This window comes from Panthera onca, chromosome D1 (assembly GCF_046562875.1).
Source record: "Panthera onca isolate mPanOnc1 chromosome D1, mPanOnc1 haplotype 2, whole genome shotgun sequence".
Classification (NCBI taxonomy): Eukaryota; Metazoa; Chordata; class Mammalia; order Carnivora; family Felidae; genus Panthera; species Panthera onca.
Genome location: NC_138348.1, coordinates 9,056,982 through 9,078,254, shown reverse-complemented (window position 1 = coordinate 9,078,254; position 21,273 = coordinate 9,056,982). Strand labels below are relative to the sequence as shown.

Below are 21,273 nucleotides of genomic sequence, written 5' to 3'. Positions count from 1 at the left end.
CCAGCTGAGTGGGCCCCAGGTGCAGGAACACACCATCATCACGGGCACTCGCAAGTTGTGACAAATGGTATGATGGAACAGGCTGACACACGTTTTGGGGTGGCCAAAGGCACCTCTGAGAAGAGGCAGTAAGGTCTGGGGAGGGGAAGTACTGGGTGGAAATTAGAGGACACTGTAGTGCTTATTAACTAGCAGCTTTATTGCCCCTTAGGGTCCCTGTCTTCACTTGAGGAGGTTTCGAAGTGCTTGAGGGAGGAAAACCTGTAAGAAATGATGGAGGTCAGGGAACAGGCCTTGAGAATCCTGCAGTGGGGTCACAGTGAGAGTCTGGCCGGCCTGGGAGGCCGACGCCACGAAGGTCAGGAGCGGCTCAGCCCCCGGCTTCTGTGCAGCACTGCCGGGTCCTCTCAGCTCCCGGGTTACCTGAGCCTCCGTTGCCAGCCACTCTGCAGCGCCGGCACCGCCTCCGTCTCGGTCCTTGGTTTGCTGCTGCAAGCGTCGCCGGGCACGCCGCCGCCCCTGCCACACTCGGTGCCACAAGGCACAGCGCCAGCTCACTAAGGAGAGGGACATCCCCTTCCCTGCCTCACCCCGAGCCCCTTCTCCTGCTGCCTCAGGTCCTTTGGGCCCCTGCTCTGCCAGTGCCGCATGGCCTGACCGCCCCTCTTCTCCAGGGGCTAGATGCTGCCCGGTCACGTGGGGTGGCTCCCCTGGCCGCCCAGGGCTATGCACGGCCCAGTCCTGCACCGTCTCTCCAACCTCTATAACCATTTCCTCCACCCCATCTTCGCTGGGGTCTCCCGTGCATCCCTGCTGCTCCTCCCGTCCCTCCTCCCAGCTTTTTTCCTGTCCATCTCGTTTCAATCTTTTGCTGGTCCCTCCCTGGGGAGACTCCTCAGGTCCACCTCCCTCTGACCGCAGTCTCTTGGTTCCCTGTTCCATATGGCATCCCAGTGCTTCCCTGAACACCTGGGCCAGGGCAGAAGTGAGCTGGGTGAAGGGAGCAGGGGGTAAGGGGATGGGCGTTGCGGACAGCAAAGCACTGGGGGAGCTGGGCTGCAGAAGAGGGAGCAGCCCCCAGTCCCGACCCCGGGAGGAACGGCGCTGGTACTGCAGGCTTCGGCAGTAACTGGCTGCCGCTCGGGAACAGTTCTGTAGCCTCCCGGCCACCCGGCTGGTCACATTGGCTGCCACATTGTGACTCAGGTCAAAGGGGTCCTGGAGATTCATGGGGCCAAGGCGCAGACCCTCCCAGCGATTAGAGGGCAGGCCCCCTGCCACAGGCAGTGCCTGACCCTCCCGCAGGGACAGCAGTGAGCCACGAAGATCCCAACACGAGACGCAGGAGAAGAACTGGGCTAGCAGAGAACCTGGAAGAGGAGGAAGACCAGGCAGAAAGGGTTACTTAGAGGCCAGAACCGAGACAGGCCTGCACTAGAGGCATTCTCTTAGAAGGACTTTCTTTTCCCTTCCAAGTAGCTCAGAAGAGTGCCAGAAGCCGGGCTCCTCTAGTCTCCATAGACAAGAGGTCCAGCCTCTCTCCCCGTGCCCCCACCAACATCCTTCCCCAGATGCTGCTCCCTCCCCTTGCTAGCAGTGTAACCTTGAGCAGGCCACTTCATTGCTCCAATGCATGGTTTCTTCATCTGTAAAATGGCAGTAATACTAGCTGTCCCACGAGGTGGTTGTGAGAACCGTGCCTGGCAAACAGCAACTGAGCTATGTCACATCTACGTTTGTGACTAACATCATTTATTAATCCTTTACCGGGCTCCCCAAACTCACTGAGGGGCTCCTTATTGGTGCTGGGCTCCAGTCTTGAGGCATCCCTGGGGAAACTACAGTCCCAGCCATCAACCTCCACCTGTTCGCCCTCACCTGTGAAAGTGAAAAAGGTGAGGGTCAGCCTGGAAGCAGGAAGATTTGGGGGTGGTAAGCAGAGATCTCATTCCTGGGGTAACTTTAGTGCACCTAAACGAGATAAGAGGAAAGCTGATGCTACCAACATAAAGAAGGTGGAGGCCAGGCTGCCGTACCTGCTTTCTGGGTGAGCTGGGATACAGTGGGCAACACAGGAGGGTCCCTGGTCTGAAGGAAATAGATCACGAGCAAGGTCAGGGCGTAGTTACTGAGAAGGGGGCCACTCCCTGGGTAAATAATAATTCCAGTTAGATTGGGGATGCCATCTGACACCCTCCCTGGTTTTCTCAACCCTGGTTCCTGTACCTGCCTCCCCTTCCCTCCCTTTGCCCCAACAGCAGCTTTACCCCAAGTCTGTCCTGATTCATCCTCACCTGACAGCCCTCGACCCTGAGCCCAGCAGCGGAGGGTGTACACGAGGGGCCGTACTCGCCCATCCAGCTCAGAGCAGAGACTCAGGAAACGAGAGTTATGCAGGGCCAGCCTGGAACAAAGACCAGGGTGTCAGTGCTGGGGAACCCTGCTCTCATTCCCGGCTTGCGGAACGGGGGCCAGCTGGAAGAAAGCCAAAAGAGGGTTTCCCAAGTGTCCGCTAACACACTGGTCATGCGAAAGGGTATACGAAAAGCCATCAATGTGTCTGGGGAAACACTACATCCTCTATGCCCCTCCTGGATAGGATATTCCAGAAGCGTGTAGTTACAAGACTGCTCAGAGCCTTTCATATGCAAAGAAATGAAGGGAGGGAGAAAGAGGGGCAAGGAGAAAGAGAAGGAAAGAGGAAGTGGAGGAGAGGGAGGAAAGGGAGACCTATTTGCATTTAACTTAGCATTTCCCAAACTTATTCAACCCTGGAACTCTTTTCTGAATCCCCTAAAAACAGTATTTCAAGGAATACCCTTTACATTCGTGAAAACGGATGCCAGACAGGTTACAAATGGCAGAAGGAGGGGATGGAACCCAACAAGGATAACCTCAATGCTCAGCAAGGCAGGAGCTTTCTGCACAGGGGTTCCCTCTCCACCACCCCAGAGTGCTCAGCTGCCCTTCCCCAACCACCCCACCCCCACGACAAAGGTACCGGTTACTGAGGGAGACGTCACCGTGGAGACCTGAAGGCCGATGGCAAAACTTGACCACAGGGCGTCGGGCAGAGGGCACAGTTTGGACTCGGTACACTCCAGGGACACAGCCCCGAAGAATGGATCCCACCAACTCCAGCATGGCCACCCCGTCTGTCTTCTCCCCCTCTTTCAGGGCCTCTGCTAGTTCCAGGGCCTTCCCCAGGTCCCCCTCTCCCCGGTCCTCCTGCAGTGGGGAGGCTGGAGGCAGGGACTGGGGAGAGGCAAGGGTCTCAGAGGCCAAAGCAGAGTCCGGAGTCTGGGGTGCCAGGGAAGAGGAAGGAGTTTCAAAGTCCAGGGCTTCCGAGTCTTGGGGAGAAGGAGGCTGTGAGTCTGGAGGGGAAGCTGGGGTACAGGCCAGGGCTTGAGGATCCAGTGGGGACGCAAGGGCTGAATCCAAAGATGGAGACTCTGGAGCCTTTGGGGCTGGCTGTAGATAGAAATGAGTTGAATGAATAGTCGCCTCTCTTGCTGTTCCCCATGTGGGCAACATTCCTCAAAATCTATCTATTACTGCTTATGAGTTAGGCCCCACTCCAAGGGTTTTATATAAATTAACTCATTTAATCCTCACAATCCCTTTTCAAAATTAAAAATAACCTGGGGCGCCTGGGTGGCTCAGTCAGTTAAGCATCCGACTCTTGATTTCGGCTCAGGTCATGATCTCATGGTTCATGAGATCAAGCCCCGCATCGGGCTCGGTGCTGACAGTGCAGAGCCTGCTTGGGATTCTCTCTCTCCCTCTCTCTCTGCCCTCCTCTGCTTGTGCACTCTCTTTCTCAAAATGCATAAACTCAAAAATAAATCAATTTAACTACATTAAAAATAACTTTTAATGCCACATAATAAATGGTCTGTAGTCTACCAAAATGTCACGGTCATGAAAGACAAAAGAAGGCAGAGGAACGGTAAAGGAGACTGAGTAAACAACGCTAGCCTGCTGGTGGGCAACTGATGAAGGTAGAGGACAGGCTGTAGACTAAAGTCTCATAACATTTTACACCTGCACCAGGTTAACATGTCCCTACTTGCTAACTGTCCTGCCGCTACACACTAGGACGCCTTTGTGCTTCCCTGATACACACTGGACTATTATGGGATTCAATGTATGCAACTTGCTCTCAAGAGATTTTTATGGGGCGTCTGGGTGGCTTAGTCGTTAAACATCCGACTTTGGCTCAGGTCATAATCTCACAGTTTGTGAGTTCGAGCCCCACGTCAGGCTCTGTGCTCACAGCTCAGAGCTTGGAGCCTGCTTTGGATTCTGTCTCCTCCTCACTCTCTCTCTGCCGCTCCACTGCCTATGCTCTCTCTCTCTCAAATAGACTTAAAAAAAAAAAAAAAAACTAGTTTAAAATAACCCTTTTTGTAAAGTAGGAAGTATAAGAAAACTCTGTACTTTCTGCTAAGTTTTCCTGTGAACCCAAAACTGCTCTAAAAAACAAAATCTTTTACAAAAATACTAACAACCTTTCCTATTCCAAACGCAGAAACTGTACATTAGAGATTAGAAAATATAGATAAGCAAAAACATAACCCCAAAATTACTTTATTATATGTCCTTTTATATATTTTTTCCCCAAATAGGGTATTATATACACTGTTTTGAAATCTGATTTTTTCATGTTACAAATGCCATGTATCCTATGTCAACTCCTATTCATTCTACCTAATACCCATCCACATTCACGTTTCTCCAATTACAATAACCCTTTCAGGTAGCTTCTATTATCCCCATTTCACAGATGAGGAACTAAACATGAGAGAGAGAGGACCGTCGCTGCTGACTCTTCCTAGCTACCTCCCTGGTCACTCACCTGGGAGTCTTCCAAGTCACCCAGATCCAGGAAGAGGTCAAGATCACAGCCATGGACATCAAAGCTGTTTATGGAAGACCCAAAAGGATGGACCACACAGCCTGGGTGCCGGGCAGAAAATAAAGGCGGGGCAACATTAGAGAGGAGTATGGGGTGGAAGGACACGGGGGCACAAAGAAGGAAGAGCAGCCGGATAAATGCCTCTAGCTGAGGGAGAACTGGGGGTGTGGACTTGAGGGAGGGAAGAACAGGGAGACACGGGAAGGGAGAGGACTCACCAGGGAAGAACTCTGTGAAGACCTCCTGCATCAGGGCCACGACGAGGCTCCGAAGCTGCCGCTCAGCCTCGGACAACTCCCTCAGCCCCACGAGCTTCACCATTTGTGCCCCGACGTCGGGGGCCTCGGCTAGTGCTTTGGCCAGCTGGTGACTGTCAGGGGCCGCTCCTTTGGGGGATTTGGAGGCAGGGCTCTGGAACTCTTTCTGCTCCCGTGGCCGGACCCGCAGGCGGTGTCCTCCCAGGCTGTGCTGGGGCTGTGACAAGACAGCTTCTCGGGTCCCTATGTCCCCCATCTCCACGATAGCAAAAACTCCCTGGCAAATCACAACAGGGGCAGTGATCATGGTTTTGGAACCAAGAATCCAAACGCGTGATTTGACAGTGGGTGACACTCTTTGAAACTGGGACCACCCTATAAATCAGGAATATCTGCTTAATGTTTCTGAACAGGGAATATACTCAGATAAACAATTCTCAGGGCACCTGCGTGGCCCAGTCGGTTAAGCATCCGACTTCAGCTCAGGTCATGATCTCATGGTTTCATGTAGGGCTCAGCACTGACAGTGCAGAGCCTGCTTGGGATTCTCTGTCTCCCTCTCTTTCTGCCCCTCCCCCACTCACGCACGTGCTCTCTCTCTCTCTCTCTCTCAAAATAAATAAACTTCAAAAAGAAAAAGATGAAGGGAATGGAACGGACACTCCAGAAATTAAACCCATACCTCTATGGTCAACTGATTATTTTTTTAATTTTTTTTTTTTAATGTTTATTTATTTTTGAGAGAGACAGAGATAGAATGCGAGTGGGTTAGGGGCAGAGAGAGAGGGAGACACAGAATCAGAGCAGGCTCCAGACTCGGAGCTGTCAGCACAGAGCCCGACGCAGGGCTCAAACTCACGAGCTGTGAGATCATAACCTGAGCTGAAGTTGGATGTTCAACTGACTGAGTCTCCCAGGCGCCCCATAGGATCAACAGATTTTTCACAAAGTTGTCAATACCATTCAATGAGGAAAGATTAGTCTTCTCGACGTGGGGCTGGGACAACTGGATAGCCAAATGCAAAAGAATGATATTGGACCTCACACCACATACACAAATTAAAATTAATGAAGCAGTGGGACAGGGGGAGCAGCCTCACCAGCACACGGGCCTGAATCAGAGGCGAGGGGTGATGAAAACATTCTGGAAGGATGGGTGAAGAACCTTGTAAATATACTAGCAACCACTGAATTGTGTACTTCAAAAGTGTGAATTTTATCACTCATCTCACTTCTGCCCTCTGCCAAACACAGCAAAAATGTGAAACAAGGAAGAAACGCAGCCACTTGGACCGGGCCAGGCCAATCTTCCAACTCTGAGGAATCACACTACTCACCAGACTGCAGTTCAACACCAAGTTTGCGATCAAAGCCCCAGCTAGGAATTAGGTGTCTCTTTGCTTGGCCTTGTCTGCACACATATTTTTCTCAAGAACTCCACTGAAGGCATCAGGGAGGACAGGATTAGCAGATTCAGAAGGCTGTCTCCTGGCTATTTTTCTCTTGTCAATACCATCACCCCAAGCTAGTGCTACCACTTACTGAGCTTATTATACTGAGGGCTTATTACAAACCAAGCAGTTCACATGAACTATCCCTAAGTCTCACAAGGCTCCTACACAGTATACATTATTATTTCCATTTTAGAAATTAAGAAACTAAAAAGTAACTTGTGACTGCCTCCAAGTAAGGGGCTTAATCCCCCAAATCTCCAACTTCCCAGTGATGATCTCCCTCAAGGAACTGTTGTGGAAATTAAATGAGATATTGTTTGTCAACTACTTAGCACATGATTGGTGCATGATAATTATTCAATAAAAACTTTACTCCTTATTCTGGTAATAATTAAAAGCCTCAGAAACTTGAGGTTTAAGCTCAGAAAAAGGTCATTCTTTACAACTGAAGCAAATATGAACAAAAATGAAGGTACTGAGTTTTCTGAGGAATTAGTCTGGGGCAGACACTGCCAAGCGCTCACCCAATAAATACACCTTCTCCCTTTTTTTTTTTTTTTTTTTTTTTTTGAGAGACAGAGGGTGCAAGTGAGCAAGGGGCAGAGAGAGCGCGCGAGAGAAGCAGGGCTCACCAGAAGCGGGGCTCCAGTTTCTACCCAAAGGAGGGCTGCTGTTCACCTGAAGCAGGGCTTGTGCTCACCCAATGCAGGACTCACCTGATGTGGGACTCGAACTCAGGAACTGTGAGATCATGACCTTAGCCGAAGTCAGATGCTTAACAACGGAGCCACCCAGATGCCCTCTCCATTTCTTTCTTACTAACAGAACCCTGATTCTTGTTCAAAAGGGCAAGGTGCCCAGCTAAAAAAACATTTCCCAGTCTTGCCTGTAGCTAGGGGTAACCATGGGATAGAATTCAGGCCTATGAGATATACAAAGTCTAATGAAGAGGCGTGTGGAAAATTTTTCCTAGAAAATAAAGAAAATCAGAGGAGGGGAGCCTGGGTGGCTCAGTTGGTTAAGCTTCCAACTCTTGATTTCGGATCAGGTCATGATCTCACAATTTGTAAGATCATGTCAGCACGGAGCCCACTTGGGATTTTCTCTCTCCTCTCTCTCTCTCTCTCAAGGTAAATTTGCAAGCATTAAAAAAATAAGAGAAAAGCAGGGGAATAAAGTCAGGCTCATATGGCACTAGCCTTTTTAAACTGTCCTTCAGTCTTTCATTCATTCATTCATTCATTTTGAGAGAGAGAGAAAGAGAGAGAGGAAGAATCCTAAGCAGGCCCCATGCTCAGCTCAGAGCCCAAAGCAGAATTCAATCCCCATGACCCTAGGATCATGACTTGAACCAAAACCAAGAGTCGGATGTTGAACCACCAACTGAGCCACCCAGGCACCCCAGCCTGCCCCTTTTCCTTACCTGAAGATGTGCAAGCAGCATTATCACAACTAAGAAGTGAGAGCCACTTGCCAATTAATGACAGAGCAGGAAAACAGTACAGTCCTAGACTGCCCAGGTCTGGACGTCTTGTTACAAAGAACAATTAGATGCACCTGGGTGGCTCAGTCGGTTGAGCATCTGACTTTGGCTCAGGTCATGACCTCACAGTTCAGGAGTTCGAGCCCAGCATCAGGCTGTCTGTTGTCTGCTGTTGGCACAGAGCCCGCCGTGGATCCTCTATCCCCCTCTCTCTCTGCCCCTCCCCTGCTTGCACTGTCTCTCTCAAATAAACTTAAAGAAGAAGAAGAAGAAGAAGAAGAAGAAGAAGAAGAAGAATTATTATTAAACCCCTTTTGTTTAAGCCACTGTGGGTCCATTGCTGAACGCAATCGCTAAGGAAAACACACCCCAGCCCGTCCTAAGAGAAGACATGGGCAGTCAAAGCCATGCCTGCATAACGAGAGCACAACCTCAGAACTATAATATGATGACACAACACAGCAGTACAATACTGAACTTTTTTCAAAGGACTAACGAGAAACTGACAAAAGGTCTGCCTGGAAGACAAAAAGGACCACAAAGAACAAGCCTGTTTGTCTAGCACTGTCCAGAGAACAGGGTATTTTGGCCAGCTAACATTAGTATCTCTCACTGGAAGTTAATAAAACTGCTAGCTGTTTTATCAACCAGTCTCTTGTGGGGTTAGGACAGATCTCCCAATGGTGTGGCCTCAAAGCACCTGCTTCGTTGTAATTACGTTATTCACAAAACTGTAAGCTCTGTGCCTGCAGAGATCAGATCTATCCTATTCATGACTGAAAATGCAGCTCTACGCATGGTGCCCAGTACAAAGTCAGCAGTTAATATTTGGCAAGTCAAATGAAGATTGACTGAATAAATAAATGACCAGTAAGTCCCCCAGTGACTAACTCTGGTGAACTGATAAAACCCAAGCAGGGGCTGGGGCGGGGAAGCTCACAAAGCTAGACTGGCCCAAGTACTGTGGTATCCACGAAGGACAAGCCCACCAAGGATGAGGCACCAGCTGAAACAGGGCTGCTGGTTTCTCCCTCATTTCTTTTTGTATGTGGCACACCTGACTCGTTCTTTACACCAACAGCCATTCACTCTACCTTGTCCTTGTCCATGACGACACTAGCCACGGGTCCGAATGCCTGGAAGTACTCAGAAAGCTGCGCAGAATCCACATCCCGGGGAAAGCCACTGACAAACACACTCCGAAGACCCTGGGCCTTTCGGGCAGCTCGTAGTTCTACCAGGTGCCGGTGCTTCCGGCCTCCCAAATGGGCATCTAGGCTGGGTCCTGCAAAGATAAACATGAAACAAAAACATCCAAATCACTCTTCGGTGGACTTAAATGCATACCTAAATCCTACTAATCCTTCCAAGCCATAGGAAGTGTGATCTTTGAATAAACAAAGTCCTAGCTCTTTTCACCTTCCTGTCTTGTCCATTTGTCTATATAATGCATTCTAAGTGGTTCCCCAGAGAGCTAGCTACCACTTTTTCTTAAACCATCTCTAAGTGCTAGGGCAACACCTGCAAATTGTAAAGAAATTAACGGGAAGCTTATCCAGGTCATATACAGAGGAACTAAATAAAACAGGACCCTAGACTATTCCCTCATGAATCATCCCTAGGTATGGTATAGAGATTGAAAGTGCAAGATCTGAAGTCACACTGCCCAAGTTTAATTCTCAGCTCCAGCAAGCTGTGTGAGATCTTGGGCAAGTTACTTAACCTCTCTGTGCATCTCTGTGCACACACAAAATTAAGATATTAACAGTACCACACAGGTATTATGCCTCTAAGAGTACTTGGCAGAGTCTGGTACATGTGGACCACGGGAAAAGTTTAGCTGCTATTATTATTATTTTATTTTTTTTTTTTATTAAATTTTGGGTCAGCTGCTTATTGTCACCAATGTATATGTGGGGCCAGGGAAGACTATCTTGGATTTCTGGCTTGCCCTAGGGGACAAAGAGTGGTAATGTCATTCACAAAGAAAAAGAATGGAAGATCTGTTTAAGGAAGATCATGATTCCAGTTTAGGAAAGATCGTGATTCCAGACTTCAAAAGTGGAATTTGAGGTTTCATGGAGTCCCCTGCGCTGTCATACAAGAATCCTGTCGATTCTGCCAAATCCACTTTCTCATCACGCATGCCCTGCTACCCTGCTACCTCACCCATCTCTGCCTTTGCCTAGCTCCTCCGTAGGGGCTACCCTGAGTTAAGTGCTACTTTCTCAGTGATCCTACAGCTGTCTAAACGTATCTCTAGAGCTCTGGAATTGTCTGCATCTCTAGATGGTGAGCTCCTTCACCTCTAAATCCCCTCACCCCACCCGAGAGCCCAGCCGAGTAACAGGCACAAAGGGGGCGTCCAACAGATGACGGTGATAGAGGGAATAAGATCATGACACTTGAGTTGTAGAGATTTCGGATACTAGGGATGAGGGGGCAAAGTGGTGGGGCTTTCCCCACTCTCCAATCCCTTCGTACAGGCGGAGTGAAAACCGAGGTGAGTGACCCTACCAACCGACTTGACAAAAACTAGGACCCGAAGACGAAAACTCACGACCACCCCCTCACAAGCCACCGCTTACGGTTGGCTGTAGTAACGTGGCAGAGGCAGCAGCGGAAACCCCCACGAGGCAGCGATTGGACATCCGAATCCACTGCCGCCATCGCGACTCTCCAGTACGGACAACACACAACCACTTCTGCCACCACCGGAACTCACGCCTACAAATCGCAGCGCGCTTGGAAGCAACTTCCGCCAGTCCAATAGGAAATGACGTAGCAAGGCCAATCGCGCAGGCACACTCCTCCGGAAACTGAGTCCCTAAGGGTCCGGGTTCCGTTTCCACCCGCCTTTAAGTCTTCACCCGCTTCTGGAAAAGCCGCCCATCTTTGATACTTATCTGCATGCGGTAAGCCGATTGGTGTGCTCTGAGCCACTTAGGCGTTGATTGGCCCAAGGCTTCATGAATATTCATAGAGTGGCCACAAAAACCGGCGCCGGCGGGGGTTTGAAGCCTGAGTGCTCTATCCTTGCTGGGAGTTCGGGAGTGTGCTGCTTGTACCTTCTTTCAAGAGGCGGTTAGAGACCCGCGGCGCTGCATCATCCTCTCTCCTTTTTCACCTGGCGAATAAAGGCGGAGGATGAGCCGACTTCACAAAACTCAAGGCTGCCCCTGGACTCCCAAGTTCCTTAGGGCTGTTACTCTCTCCTTCTGCCCTCTGTCCTTCCCTAAAATGGGCGTTCAGGGACCACTTCCTAGCCCTGGTTGGGGAGCTCTGCCCCTGTGGGCACCCTCTAGACTCCACTCAGCCACAGCCAGATCGCTGCGGTCCCGGTGAGTCAGGCTTTCCTTCCGCAATAGTGGGCTGCGTGAAGTGTACTCACGAGGCGCCAGAGCCACCGGCCCCCTTCAAGGCAGGCGATGGAACCTACCATGTGACAGCTGAGTGGAGACATTGGAGGGAAAAAATGCTTCTTTCCCCAGACTGGTAGAGTGCTCAGTTCCTCCCGATACTGCCGGGGTGTAAGCTCAGAATGGGGAGAGTAAAGGAGCTGGGGAGGCCCTGGGGACAGAGAACATGACATGGAGAAGACTCTCAGATGGGCTAAGCAGTTTCTGCTGCGGCTGTCAGCGCACAGCTTCGGACTGCGGAAAGCGCCCTGGACCTGAAGCAGACATCTCAAGATCCGAAACCTTAAGCAAAGTCTCAACTGCTGAGTCTGTTCCCCTATCTATCTCTAAAGTGTGGAAGGAACACGTACAACAGGCTTAACCTCTTATTCACTCTCCGAAGGTGCTCCTCCTGTTGGGCCCTGCTAAGGCTTGTTTCCCAAACCCAAAAAGGCAGGAGACAGCACTAGAGTGGAGCTCAGGCCAAGGCAGTTACTGAGGCTGGTCTTGGGAATCCTTGAAGTGGCAACTTGTGCAAATAAACCACAGAGCTGGGTGGTAAGATACTGCAGTACCCCCCCCCCCCCCAAGGTAGGCTACATCTTGCCCTGGCTTCCAGCAACTCCCAGAATTTCCTGAGAGCTAAGGGTTGGGAAATAGAAGAAAAAGCACCTTCACGCCTCCCTTCCTGTGGAAGCCACCAACCAGAGTCAGCTGATTCTGTTTTGAGTGAATCTGTACCAAGATGGAGCTCGAGTTCCAGCACCACAGGGAGCTGGGGAGCAGTTTGGGTCCCCCAAGAAAGCTAGCAGGAACAGTCTGCCTGTCCATGCTGCCTATCTCAGAAAGCTGCCCCCAGGGCAAGCACCATCTGTATCTTCTTTCTTATCCCTTTGTCCTTTATTCCAACTGAAGACACCACCCTCCCCCCACCCCCCCACCCCCCACCCATGGCAGAGAACAGCTGAGCCGGGAGAAGCTGAAGAAAACAGCTTTTTATTTGTTACTATAAGAACCAATTACAGAATCCGAGGTTAAAAAAACGGACAAAAGATCTTTATTTCTGAGAATTGGCGTACAAAAGGCAGAGGGGACAAGGCGAGGGAAGGAAAAGAGAGAGCATGGGCTGGGGCTGATGCCAGCTTAGGGGCCTCAAACTCCAATTAGGAAAGTCCGGACACCGGACAGGAAGAGAAACCCCCATTAGAAAAAAAAAAAAGATATAGTCATGGCAGTGCACGCCCCCCTCCCCCAACCAGGTACCACCACCTCCTATCAATTTACTCTTCCCCTCCCCCATCCCCTTTCAAAAAGGGAGGCAAAATTTTTAAAAAATTAAAAAACCCTCCCCCCCAAAACTGTCCAAGACAACTGTGGGTCCTACCCCCCAAAACAGGCTAGGTTCCCACAATGGACCAAGTTCCTGCAGTGTGTCCTCCACCACCAGGCATGGAGAAGCATGGGAAGGGGACGAGCCTTGCAAGTGGTAACACCAGAGGGCGCCCGACCCCTCCAAGGACACACACTTGCTCCCTCCCTCCCTCACTCCTCATTCCCTTTGATACTAGAGGGAAGGGAGGGCGGGTGCCCTGGGCACCCACCCTCTAGCTTTCAGCCCACCTCCCTCCCTCCCCGCAGACGCTCAATCCTCCAGGACAATAGGCTCATTGGTGCTGGCAGGATGTGACGGTGCAGACAGTGGGACCGGGGGCCGCACTGCAATCAGTGGTGGCTTCACCTTCAGGGGCAAATTGGGCCGGCGAGCAGCTCGCCGCATTTCCAGATGGGTCAGAGCCTTCCGCAGGGCCCTGGCCAGGAAAAGAAGAGTGGAATGAAGGCCAGGACCCTCAAGGTAAACCCCCTTCCCCATTCCATGCCATAGTGTGCCTTCTGGCCCATTCTTTCCTGGCACCCCCACCCCGTACCCAGTCTTCTGGAGCTGGTCTTGTTCAGAATTCCTATTATCCTTACCCACCAACCTGGGTTATCAACCTCTCAGCCCCTCCTACGGTGGGTGGGCTCCCTACCTGGTATCCTTTGTGGCCACAAACACCACAGGATTGGGAGCATCAGCCGGGTTTAGTTTCTGACGCTTGGCTGCTGGCTGTGAGCTTGAACGAATCCCTGAGGCCAGAGGCCTTCCATTGGCAGAGAAGGGGACCCCGGCTCCTGACATCTGGAGAGGAGGGGTGGGTGCAGGCAGCACAATGAGAGAGGGCTCACAGATCCCTATCAGAAATAAAAGCCCGCCCAATCGGCCTGGCCCACTCCAGCTGTCAACTCACAGTCTCATAGGCCCGTTTCACCATAATGCCCCCCAGACCCCGGTTCTGGGTCAGCTGGTTTCTGTTGATCGGTGTCTTGGTACCCCGAGGTGTTTTTGGTTTCAGAGGTGCCTGGGCCACTGCCAAGAAAAAAAACAGGAAAAAACTTGGAGAAATTTCATGTTTTCTCTTCTGTATGTAGTTTCCCTGGGCATCCCCAAAAGCAGTCTGGCAACTACCACAGGAATGTGGCCTTAGCTCACTATGGTAATATTGGACAGTCTATGAAAATCGTTATTAACCTACAGGAGTACAGTTTGTTAAACTAAATCTCTTTGGACTATGATAGTAAAAGGATGACGGAGACCCTGAAACCATCTAACTGGTTCCCCATCCCATACCCACAGTCTGGTTTCCCCATCCCATACCCAAATCTTTGACAATAGTTGCCAGGGGCAGCCGCACCAGAGGGTGAATCTTCAGTGGAGTTTTCGCAGCCTTAGGAAGTCGAATGGAGCCTGGAGAGCAAAGATGACAGCTTTTGAAGGGGCTTCGCTACTCAGGCCTCTCCTACGGCCAGGAGCCACATCTAACCTCCTATCAAACCGCTGTGGCCTGCCGTCCCTGTGGTCATTAAACCTCCAGAGAAACACTGGTCTCTGCTCTGCTTTCTGGCCAGAGCACCCAGGCCTGCCACTAGCCCCACCGCTCCTGCCCTTACACTCTGCCTTGATGGCATTGGCATTGATAGGGGCATAGGGTCGTCGGGCAGCCCTCCTCGGCTGTAACAGGTCCCTGCACATGCGTCTGGCAAGACGGGTCAGCTTTGTGGTCTGAAGCAGGAATGTTTGCCTGTTCTTAGCCAGTAGCTTGGCCCGGTTGGCGCTGGTCGTATAGGGGGAGAGACTCTGGGCTTCAGGTCGAGACAAATGACCCCTCGAGTGTGGCTCCTGGAAGAAAGACATAGGAAAAAGAGAGAACACGGATGGGCACTGAGGCTCCCTTGTTTCCTTCATTCTCTGCAAAAAGCAGTTTATTCCCGCCTGATCTTTTTACTACCATCCCACCCACCCGTCTCCCCAACCACCACTAAGCACCACCTCCCCAACCCCACACACATCAAACCACCTTTTAAGGCTCTGGCCTTCACCTGAAGCTCACATCACTATGCTTACTGCTCTCCCCTGCCTATTCCCCATCAGTCCTTACTGTTGTGCCCCGGGCAGCTCCCTCAAGCTGGGTCGGGGTCTTCAGTCCCCCATACTTCTTCCAGTAGATCCAGCAGGAAGCACAGAGGCGGCACTGCATGTTGGGTGGGCCCCAGGCGTACCACTGGGCAGACTGTGTGGCTGTAGGAACACGGAGAAAAGGGGGAGTTTGGGACAAATATGCCACCTGAGCCCCTTAGGTCCTTGGCCCAGAGAAGACCTCACCCCCCTCAACATCCCTGCCCCTCCCTGAAACTCACTGTGGCAGCTCTCGCAAGTCAGGCCCTTCTGGAATCCAGCCCCATTCATGCCAGGTTTCGAGCCCACAGAGATGATCTGGTTAGGATTTGGCTTAGTACTGACAGGAACAGTGTGGGGAGAAACCAGGAACCGGTCAAGAAAGAGAATCCACATCCACCTCCTCCCGATCATTTGACCCTCTGACCCTGACTCCTGCCGTGGTCACCACCAATCACTGAGAAAAGCATTGCTGGGGGGGGGGGGGGGGGTGCGGGGGCAGGGAGGGTGGGGAGGGAGAAAAAGAAAACATGCCAGCCTCCCCCACCTACCACACTTACTAGGTGGGGATATAGACTTGTTTCAGTTTGCTGTCTGCTTCAGCAGCTTTCAATCTTTTCTGCAAGAAGGGGAAAAAAGGAAGAAAGAGAAGGATCAGAGCACCTCCACAGGACGATGTCATCAACTTCGAAGGCAGGGGTGAGCAGGAGGCCCCTGGTCCAGCCTTCCCAGCCCAGCCCATACCTGCTGAATATAGCGGTCTGTGGTTTTCCACATGTAATAAAACTGGACTATGCTGGCGAGTGACTTCCAAGGCAGCTAAGGAGGCAGAGGGAAGGAAGCTGAGCTGGCATCTGGCTCCGGGTCCCCGCTCCCTCACCTGTCGTCTCTTCCACCTCTCCTGCCAGCCCCGTCCACTTACAAAATCCTGGCGAATATCATTGAAATCCTTGCCGTACTTCTCCAGGGCCTCCTCAAACAGCATGGCCTCCGAGGCCGACCACTCCTCCATCTCGTCCCGACACAGCACTGGGCCTCCCTGGGGCACCAGGGTCGACATGGCCTTAGCCAAGTCGTAGCCGTTCCTCTGCAACGTATCCATGGCATGAAACTACCGGGAAGGTGGGAAACAATGCGGATGCCCTGAGACCCTCCACACCGGGCTTCTCAGAGACCCTTCCTCTGTCCCCAGGCTCTGCAGGTCCCCACAGAGCCCAGCCTGCCCGACTTCCCAGCAACCTCTGCTCACCAGCGTGATATCTCGGGAGGCAGCAGCTGCACTCATGTGCAGGCTTGGCTGCCGAATGGAGCTGCTGCAATCTAGGGCTCTTGCGAAGGTCCCCACGGCCCTAAGGGAGATATTAAGAAGTCAAGAGAGAGAGAAGAAAGCATGAGTGAGCTGAGGAACTAAGCCAGATAAGGAAAACCACGCAGGCCAAAACAACCAGTCTAGTCCAGCTCTGAGAATTCGATGCAGAGCGTCCACACCGCCCCCAGCCCGTCTTGCCCGTCCACCCACCCCTCACCGGGCCACCACGAGAAACTGATCAATCTGCCGGTCTGTGAGAGGGTTGTCCGGGTCCCAGACCTTCATCTCCATCTTCTGTTGGTTCCGATTATCAGATTCTCCTGGGGAACAGGGCAATGGCAACATCAGGGAGAGGGAAAGGAGAACAACAGGTGCCTTGACACAACAGCACCTCGCTCCCCCCGTGCCTCTGGCGTGGATTCTATCAGCCACCTCAACTCTCGGACTTTTCTTCCCGACTGTGCCCACTGGCCCCTTGCAGGTTCCCAAGGTCCCAGCTTGTCAGGGCGATGGCACAGAGCCGTGAAGGCCGTGGAGCCTATGACTCCGCAGCACGCCATTCACAGCGACTACGACGTTACATGACTCAGGGGCCGCACGCTCCGTCCTGTTGCTTACCCTCTGCCAGGCGATCTGGGATCTCAGCTTGGTATTTGCAACCAACTCGGATCTCCCCCTGATCGGCTAAAAGCGTCTTCTGCACGGGGTCGAACACCAGTGAGTAAAAAAAGCAGTCCTGGAGCCAGGAAGAAAAAGTAAGCGGGCGGTGGGGAGCATCCAGCGTTCCCATGACAGGCGGTCTGTGGACCTGAACCTCATTCCAGTCCTACTCTCCTCTTGCCTTCTGGGCACACCCACTCCCCTCCTTCTTTCCCCCCACACCTCTTTCTCACCTCCTTTTCCAAGTATTGGCTCAAGATGTCGGTCTCATTCAAGAGGGTCACGCTGCATTTCCCCCTACAGAAGAGAGGTCCGAAAACCCTAGGTGAGCTCCTCATTCCTTCTCCACAGCACTTCCATTATGCCACCACGCCCCTCCTCTCCATCTTCTAAAGAAGTGCACACCGGCCACAGTGGCCCCCCCGATTGTCCTATACCTTATGTGGGTGGCTGGTAACGATTCAAATTGCCGAGAAAGAAAAAGCTCCCGGTGCTTCAGTTGATGTCGCTGCTGCTCTGACACCCCTGGCTGCTTTGATTCCTCCTCAAACTCCCCTGGGAGATTAAGGAGGAAGAAGTCAAGTCAGAAACTAATTCAGAAAGAAGCCACCTTGGAAACTTTGACCCGGGGAAAACACTTCCTATCCCAGCTGGCTTTTTTTCACATTCCCCAGGCATCTGCCGTTTATACCTACAGCCACCAGCTTTCCCACTGAGCCCTCTCCCCCTAGCCCTCTCCGCTGTTCCGGGCCTCCCAGCTCCCCATCACCAGTGCCTTGGGAACAGCTGCTGAGAGTACAAAGAATGCCACAGAAACCCATCCCAAACCCAGGTACCAACGCTCAGATGCCACTCATAAAGCACAAATCTGCCCACACTAGGCCCAGCAGGAACATCACACTCGTCTCTCCTGCGAAACCAGCCTGAGGTTCAGAAACCCAATATGGTGAACAACTGTCACATAAGGTTGTGTTTACTAGTTTTTCTTTTCAGAGTTCAGGAGACTCTTTGCTCTTAAACATCAGGCAACCGTAACAATCCTTCGCTGTCCACTTGACTACTAAGTTTGTGGGGCTTCCAAGGACAGTATTTCCCAAGCCAGTGCCAACACCTTCCTTCCCAGGAGCTGCGACTTGCCCTGAAACCCTGGTGAGAAGGGTTAACTTGGCTGAGTGCCACCCAAAGTGGGAGGGGGCAGGAGAGCCACAGGCCCAGGCTCATTGGTGCATTGTTCCCAACCTCAGGGAGAAGGGGGGTGGGGGTGCAGCGGGCTCCACCCCTCGCCTGTGTGCTCCGGAAACCCTGTGCGAAACCCTGTGCTAAGGCAAGGGGGGACCACACCCCCCACCCCTTCTGATTGGACAAGGCCAAGGTCAGCCCCTGCCAGATGGGGCTGGAAACCCCAGAGGGCCAGGGAACTTGGTAGGCCTAGCTCCTTGTTAACCCCTTCGTGCTCAAAGCAGCCTGAAATAAGGCAAATAATTTAAGAAGGAGGAACAAGAGAAAGAGGAAAGAAAGCCAAAGCAGGAAAGGGAAAATCAACTAAGGAAAACAGGAGGTAATTTTTTTTAAAAAAGATAAAATCATAAAGAGAAGGAAGAGAAGGCAAAAGGCAAAGATATAAAATGGATTGGAGAAGGACGGAAGAGGTGGGAAAGAGCAAAAAGGGCAAAGATAACTTTCCGAGCTTCCTATTCTGCCCTTTCAATGTATTCTCACTACCTTGCGACCACAAAATTAGGCTGCTTCCCTGTCCTGCAAGCTTCTCAGTACAACCTCTTCCTCTTCACCTTGACCTTTACAATCACCACCCATTGTCCCAATGTACCCAAAACCGTCCCTCAAGGGTCCTGCTTCTCTACAGCTCTTCTTCCTCCCTTATTTAAATACTATCATCTCTTTTCCACCTATCGTTCAGATACACACACTCCCACACAAGTCATATTCTGGCTTTCCTTATCATCGTCTCTCCACCCTGCTTCCAACCCCAACGTGTAAAAACAGGCCTCCCTCTGGAGACCAGGCATTTCCCAGCCCCAAACTCACACCCGGGCTTTGGGCATGCTACCAGGGGAAACACCTGCAGGGACATGCCCAGACCTCAGATCATGGGAAGGGGGAGGCAGGGAGGGTGGGGGTGGGGTGGGGGTACAAAGACACTCACTGGCATTGCTATCAGCCAGGCTGTTGAGGCTACTAGAAATGTCCCTTCGCCGGAAAAGGCACACAACCTTTGCCTCCACGTTTCCATTTGCTGTCTAAGGGGGGGGAGGAAAACTGCAGTTAAAATGGGTTGTTTTAAAGTGGAAACACATGAAGAAGAAACTAAGCATGAAGTAGTTTCTAAGGGGTGTAAATAGAAAAACCCAAGAAACTATGAGGGTTTTTGTGTTGTTTTTTTTTTATAATTTTCTTTTTTTAAGAGACAGCATGAGCTGGGGAGAGGGGAGGTGGGGAGAGAGAGAGAGAGAGAGAGAGAGAGAGAGAGAGAGAGAGAGAATGAGAATCTCAAGCAGACTCCACGCTCAGCATGGAGCCCAACTCAAGTCTCCATCCCACAACCCTGGAATCGTGACCTGAGCCAAAACTGAGTCGGACCCTCAACCCACTGAGCCACCCAGACACCCAAAGAAATTACAAATAAAGAGACTCGCATTTAAGGACAACTTCCAAACTTTTTTCCCCTAGACTTTCCCTTTCCTTAGCCCCCAAGAGAAGGAATAGGAAAGCTCCCACCTAGCTCTCAAAAGCCTTTCCTGAATACACTGAATGAATAAATGAATGAATGAATGAATATGAATGGGCACTTAGGATTAGGGCTGGTTTTTCTCTGGATCTCTCTCTCTTCCACCTGAAGTTAGTGACCTCAGAAAAAAAAAGACCCCCTGGAGGGAGGGAGGGAGGGAGGTACCCGAAGGGGCAGGGGTGGGACTCTGCTCCACTCACCTTGTTGAGCTCCTCAATCCGTCTAACCAGGTAAGGATTGCTGGAAGAGTTCTCAAAATAGACGTAATCTGTAGGAGGGGGTGGGGAAGCACCGGGAAGATCAGAGGAGGAGATGGGAAAGCCAGAGCATCAGGGTCTGAGAGAAAAGAGGCCTGAGGGGACCAAAAGAATAAGGGTCCAGGTAGAGAGAACGCTGAAATGTGGAAGTAGAGAGACTTACGAGAAAATGAGGGATTTCCCCCCCGCCACCACCACCCCTGACCACCGAGTTCTAATATCAGATCTTTCTCTCAAAAGTGAGCCTCAACGAAGAGACAAGAAGCAGGGGGTCCCCCTGCAGTCCCCACAATTCAGCGATGGAGTTGCACCCCGGCATCGGCAATTGTTCGCTCCAGTGCCCTCGCCTTTTCGAACCCAGGCGCACAATAACGCCCCGGGGGAGAGGAAACCTCCCGGCGGTCCCGCTCAGGCGGCAGAGCGGACGCCTCGGCCCTTGGTGCCCCCTGCCTGCCCTGTCAGCTCCTTCCGCACCACTTTCCCAGGCCCCACTCCCGACCCGGGGCCCCAGACGCAGCCCCGAGAGTGCCGTCGAGGCAGCCCGCAGGCTCTCCGGGGGGCCTCGGCGCCCGGCCGCGTCGCCGTCCCCGCACCCTCGCTCCCCGTGCTCCCGGTTCCGGTTCCGGTCCGCGCTCGGGACCACGCCGCCCCGGACGCGGCTCCCCGCGCTGCCGGGTGCCGAGCCTCTCCAGCCCCGGTCCCCGACTTCTCCCGCCCCGGGCCCCGCAGCCCCTTCCCCGGTACTCACCCCCCACCCGGTACATGTTGGCCGCCATGGCCGTTCCCGCCGCCGCCTCCGGCCGCACAAAGGGGTCCGGGAGGCTCGCGGGGGCAGGGCTCGGCTCGAGGCGAAGCCCCGAGCGCGGGGCTGGCGCTTCGCGGAAGTCTCGGTCGGGCCCGCGTAGCCGGCACCTCCGCTGCCTCAGCCGTCGCGGTTCATCCCGGCCCGCGCTGTCGCCGCCGCAGCTACCGCCTCACGCCCGGGACGCCGAGGCCAGCGCCGGTCCGCTCGGCCTCTTCCGGAACAAGCTCGGCTCCCGCCGGACCGGAGCCAGGTTCTGACTCTCCCCGCCCTCGCCGAGCCCCACCAGACGTTGGGATCTGCCGGCCGCCGGGAAGGCTTGCCCTGCCCGCCTCGGGTTTCGCCTCCTTCCGGAACACCTTCGGCCGATCCGGAGAACAAGGCCCGGCGCTCGGCTCAGGTCGGAGAGCGAGACCCCAGAGATCGGCTACTTCCGGAAAAGGTTCGGCTCCCTCCGGCCAACCGCGGCCCGGCGCTCGGTTATTTCCGTTGCAGCTCG

The 21,273-nt window shown here is 52.6% G+C and overlaps 2 protein-coding genes across 3 annotated transcripts; both read right to left on the bottom strand.

The window, feature by feature from the left end:
• Positions 1 to 178: 178 nt before the first annotated feature.
• Positions 179 to 10,874, bottom strand: TUT1 (terminal uridylyl transferase 1, U6 snRNA-specific). Its single transcript, XM_060606947.3, has 9 exons — positions 10,701 to 10,874; positions 9,207 to 9,397; positions 5,137 to 5,452; positions 4,859 to 4,959; positions 3,002 to 3,471; positions 2,295 to 2,404; positions 2,037 to 2,147; positions 1,786 to 1,878; positions 179 to 1,370 (listed from the first exon to the last, which is right to left on the bottom strand). The coding sequence occupies exons 1-9, from the start codon at positions 10,780 to 10,782 to the stop codon at positions 223 to 225; spliced, it is 2,622 nt and encodes an 873-aa protein (XP_060462930.3). The 5' UTR covers positions 10,783 to 10,874; the 3' UTR covers positions 179 to 222.
• A 1,616-nt stretch (positions 10,875 to 12,490) lies between these two features.
• Positions 12,491 to 21,207, bottom strand: MTA2 (metastasis associated 1 family member 2). Of its 2 annotated transcripts, none has more exons than XM_060606948.3 (18): positions 20,721 to 21,207; positions 19,916 to 19,983; positions 19,134 to 19,227; positions 17,407 to 17,524; positions 17,203 to 17,266; positions 16,928 to 17,045; positions 16,527 to 16,629; positions 16,250 to 16,349; positions 15,923 to 16,111; positions 15,745 to 15,819; positions 15,561 to 15,619; positions 15,243 to 15,340; positions 14,984 to 15,123; positions 14,496 to 14,724; positions 14,203 to 14,292; positions 13,796 to 13,914; positions 13,538 to 13,686; positions 12,491 to 13,318 (listed from the first exon to the last, which is right to left on the bottom strand). In XM_060606948.3, exons 1-18 carry the CDS (start codon positions 20,746 to 20,748, stop codon positions 13,153 to 13,155), a joined length of 2,007 nt encoding a protein of 668 aa, XP_060462931.1. In that variant the 5' UTR covers positions 20,749 to 21,207; the 3' UTR covers positions 12,491 to 13,152. The 2 variants fall into 2 exon arrangements, with proteins under 2 accessions (XP_060462931.1, XP_060462932.1); XM_060606949.3 differs by lacking the exon at positions 20,721 to 21,207 and adding an exon at positions 20,447 to 20,651.
• Between the last annotated feature and the right edge of the window lie 66 nt (positions 21,208 to 21,273).

Bases quoted from the DNA above. Each gene is read 5' to 3' on its own strand.
- MTA2 (XM_060606948.3), bottom strand. From the start codon at position 20,748: ATGGCGGCCAACATGTACCGGGTGGGGG. The intron at 17,046-17,202 runs GTGAGAAAGAGG...TCCTGGCTCCAG, and splicing joins GCCAATACTTGGAAAAGGAG to GACTGCTTTTTTTACTCACT. The intron at 15,124-15,242 runs GTGAGTTTCAGG...GTGTTCCTACAG, and splicing joins GACTTGCGAGAGCTGCCACA to CCACACAGTCTGCCCAGTGG.
- TUT1 (XM_060606947.3), bottom strand. From the start codon at position 10,782: ATGGCGGCAGTGGATTCGGATGTCCAATCGCTGCCTCGTGGGGGTTTC. The intron at 9,398-10,700 runs GTAAGCGGTGGC...TTATCTTTGCAG, and splicing joins CCACGTTACTACAGCCAACC to GACCCAGCCTAGATGCCCAT. The intron at 3,472-4,858 runs GTGAGTGACCAG...TTCTATCTACAG, and splicing joins GTGACTTGGAAGACTCCCAG to CCAGCCCCAAAGGCTCCAGA.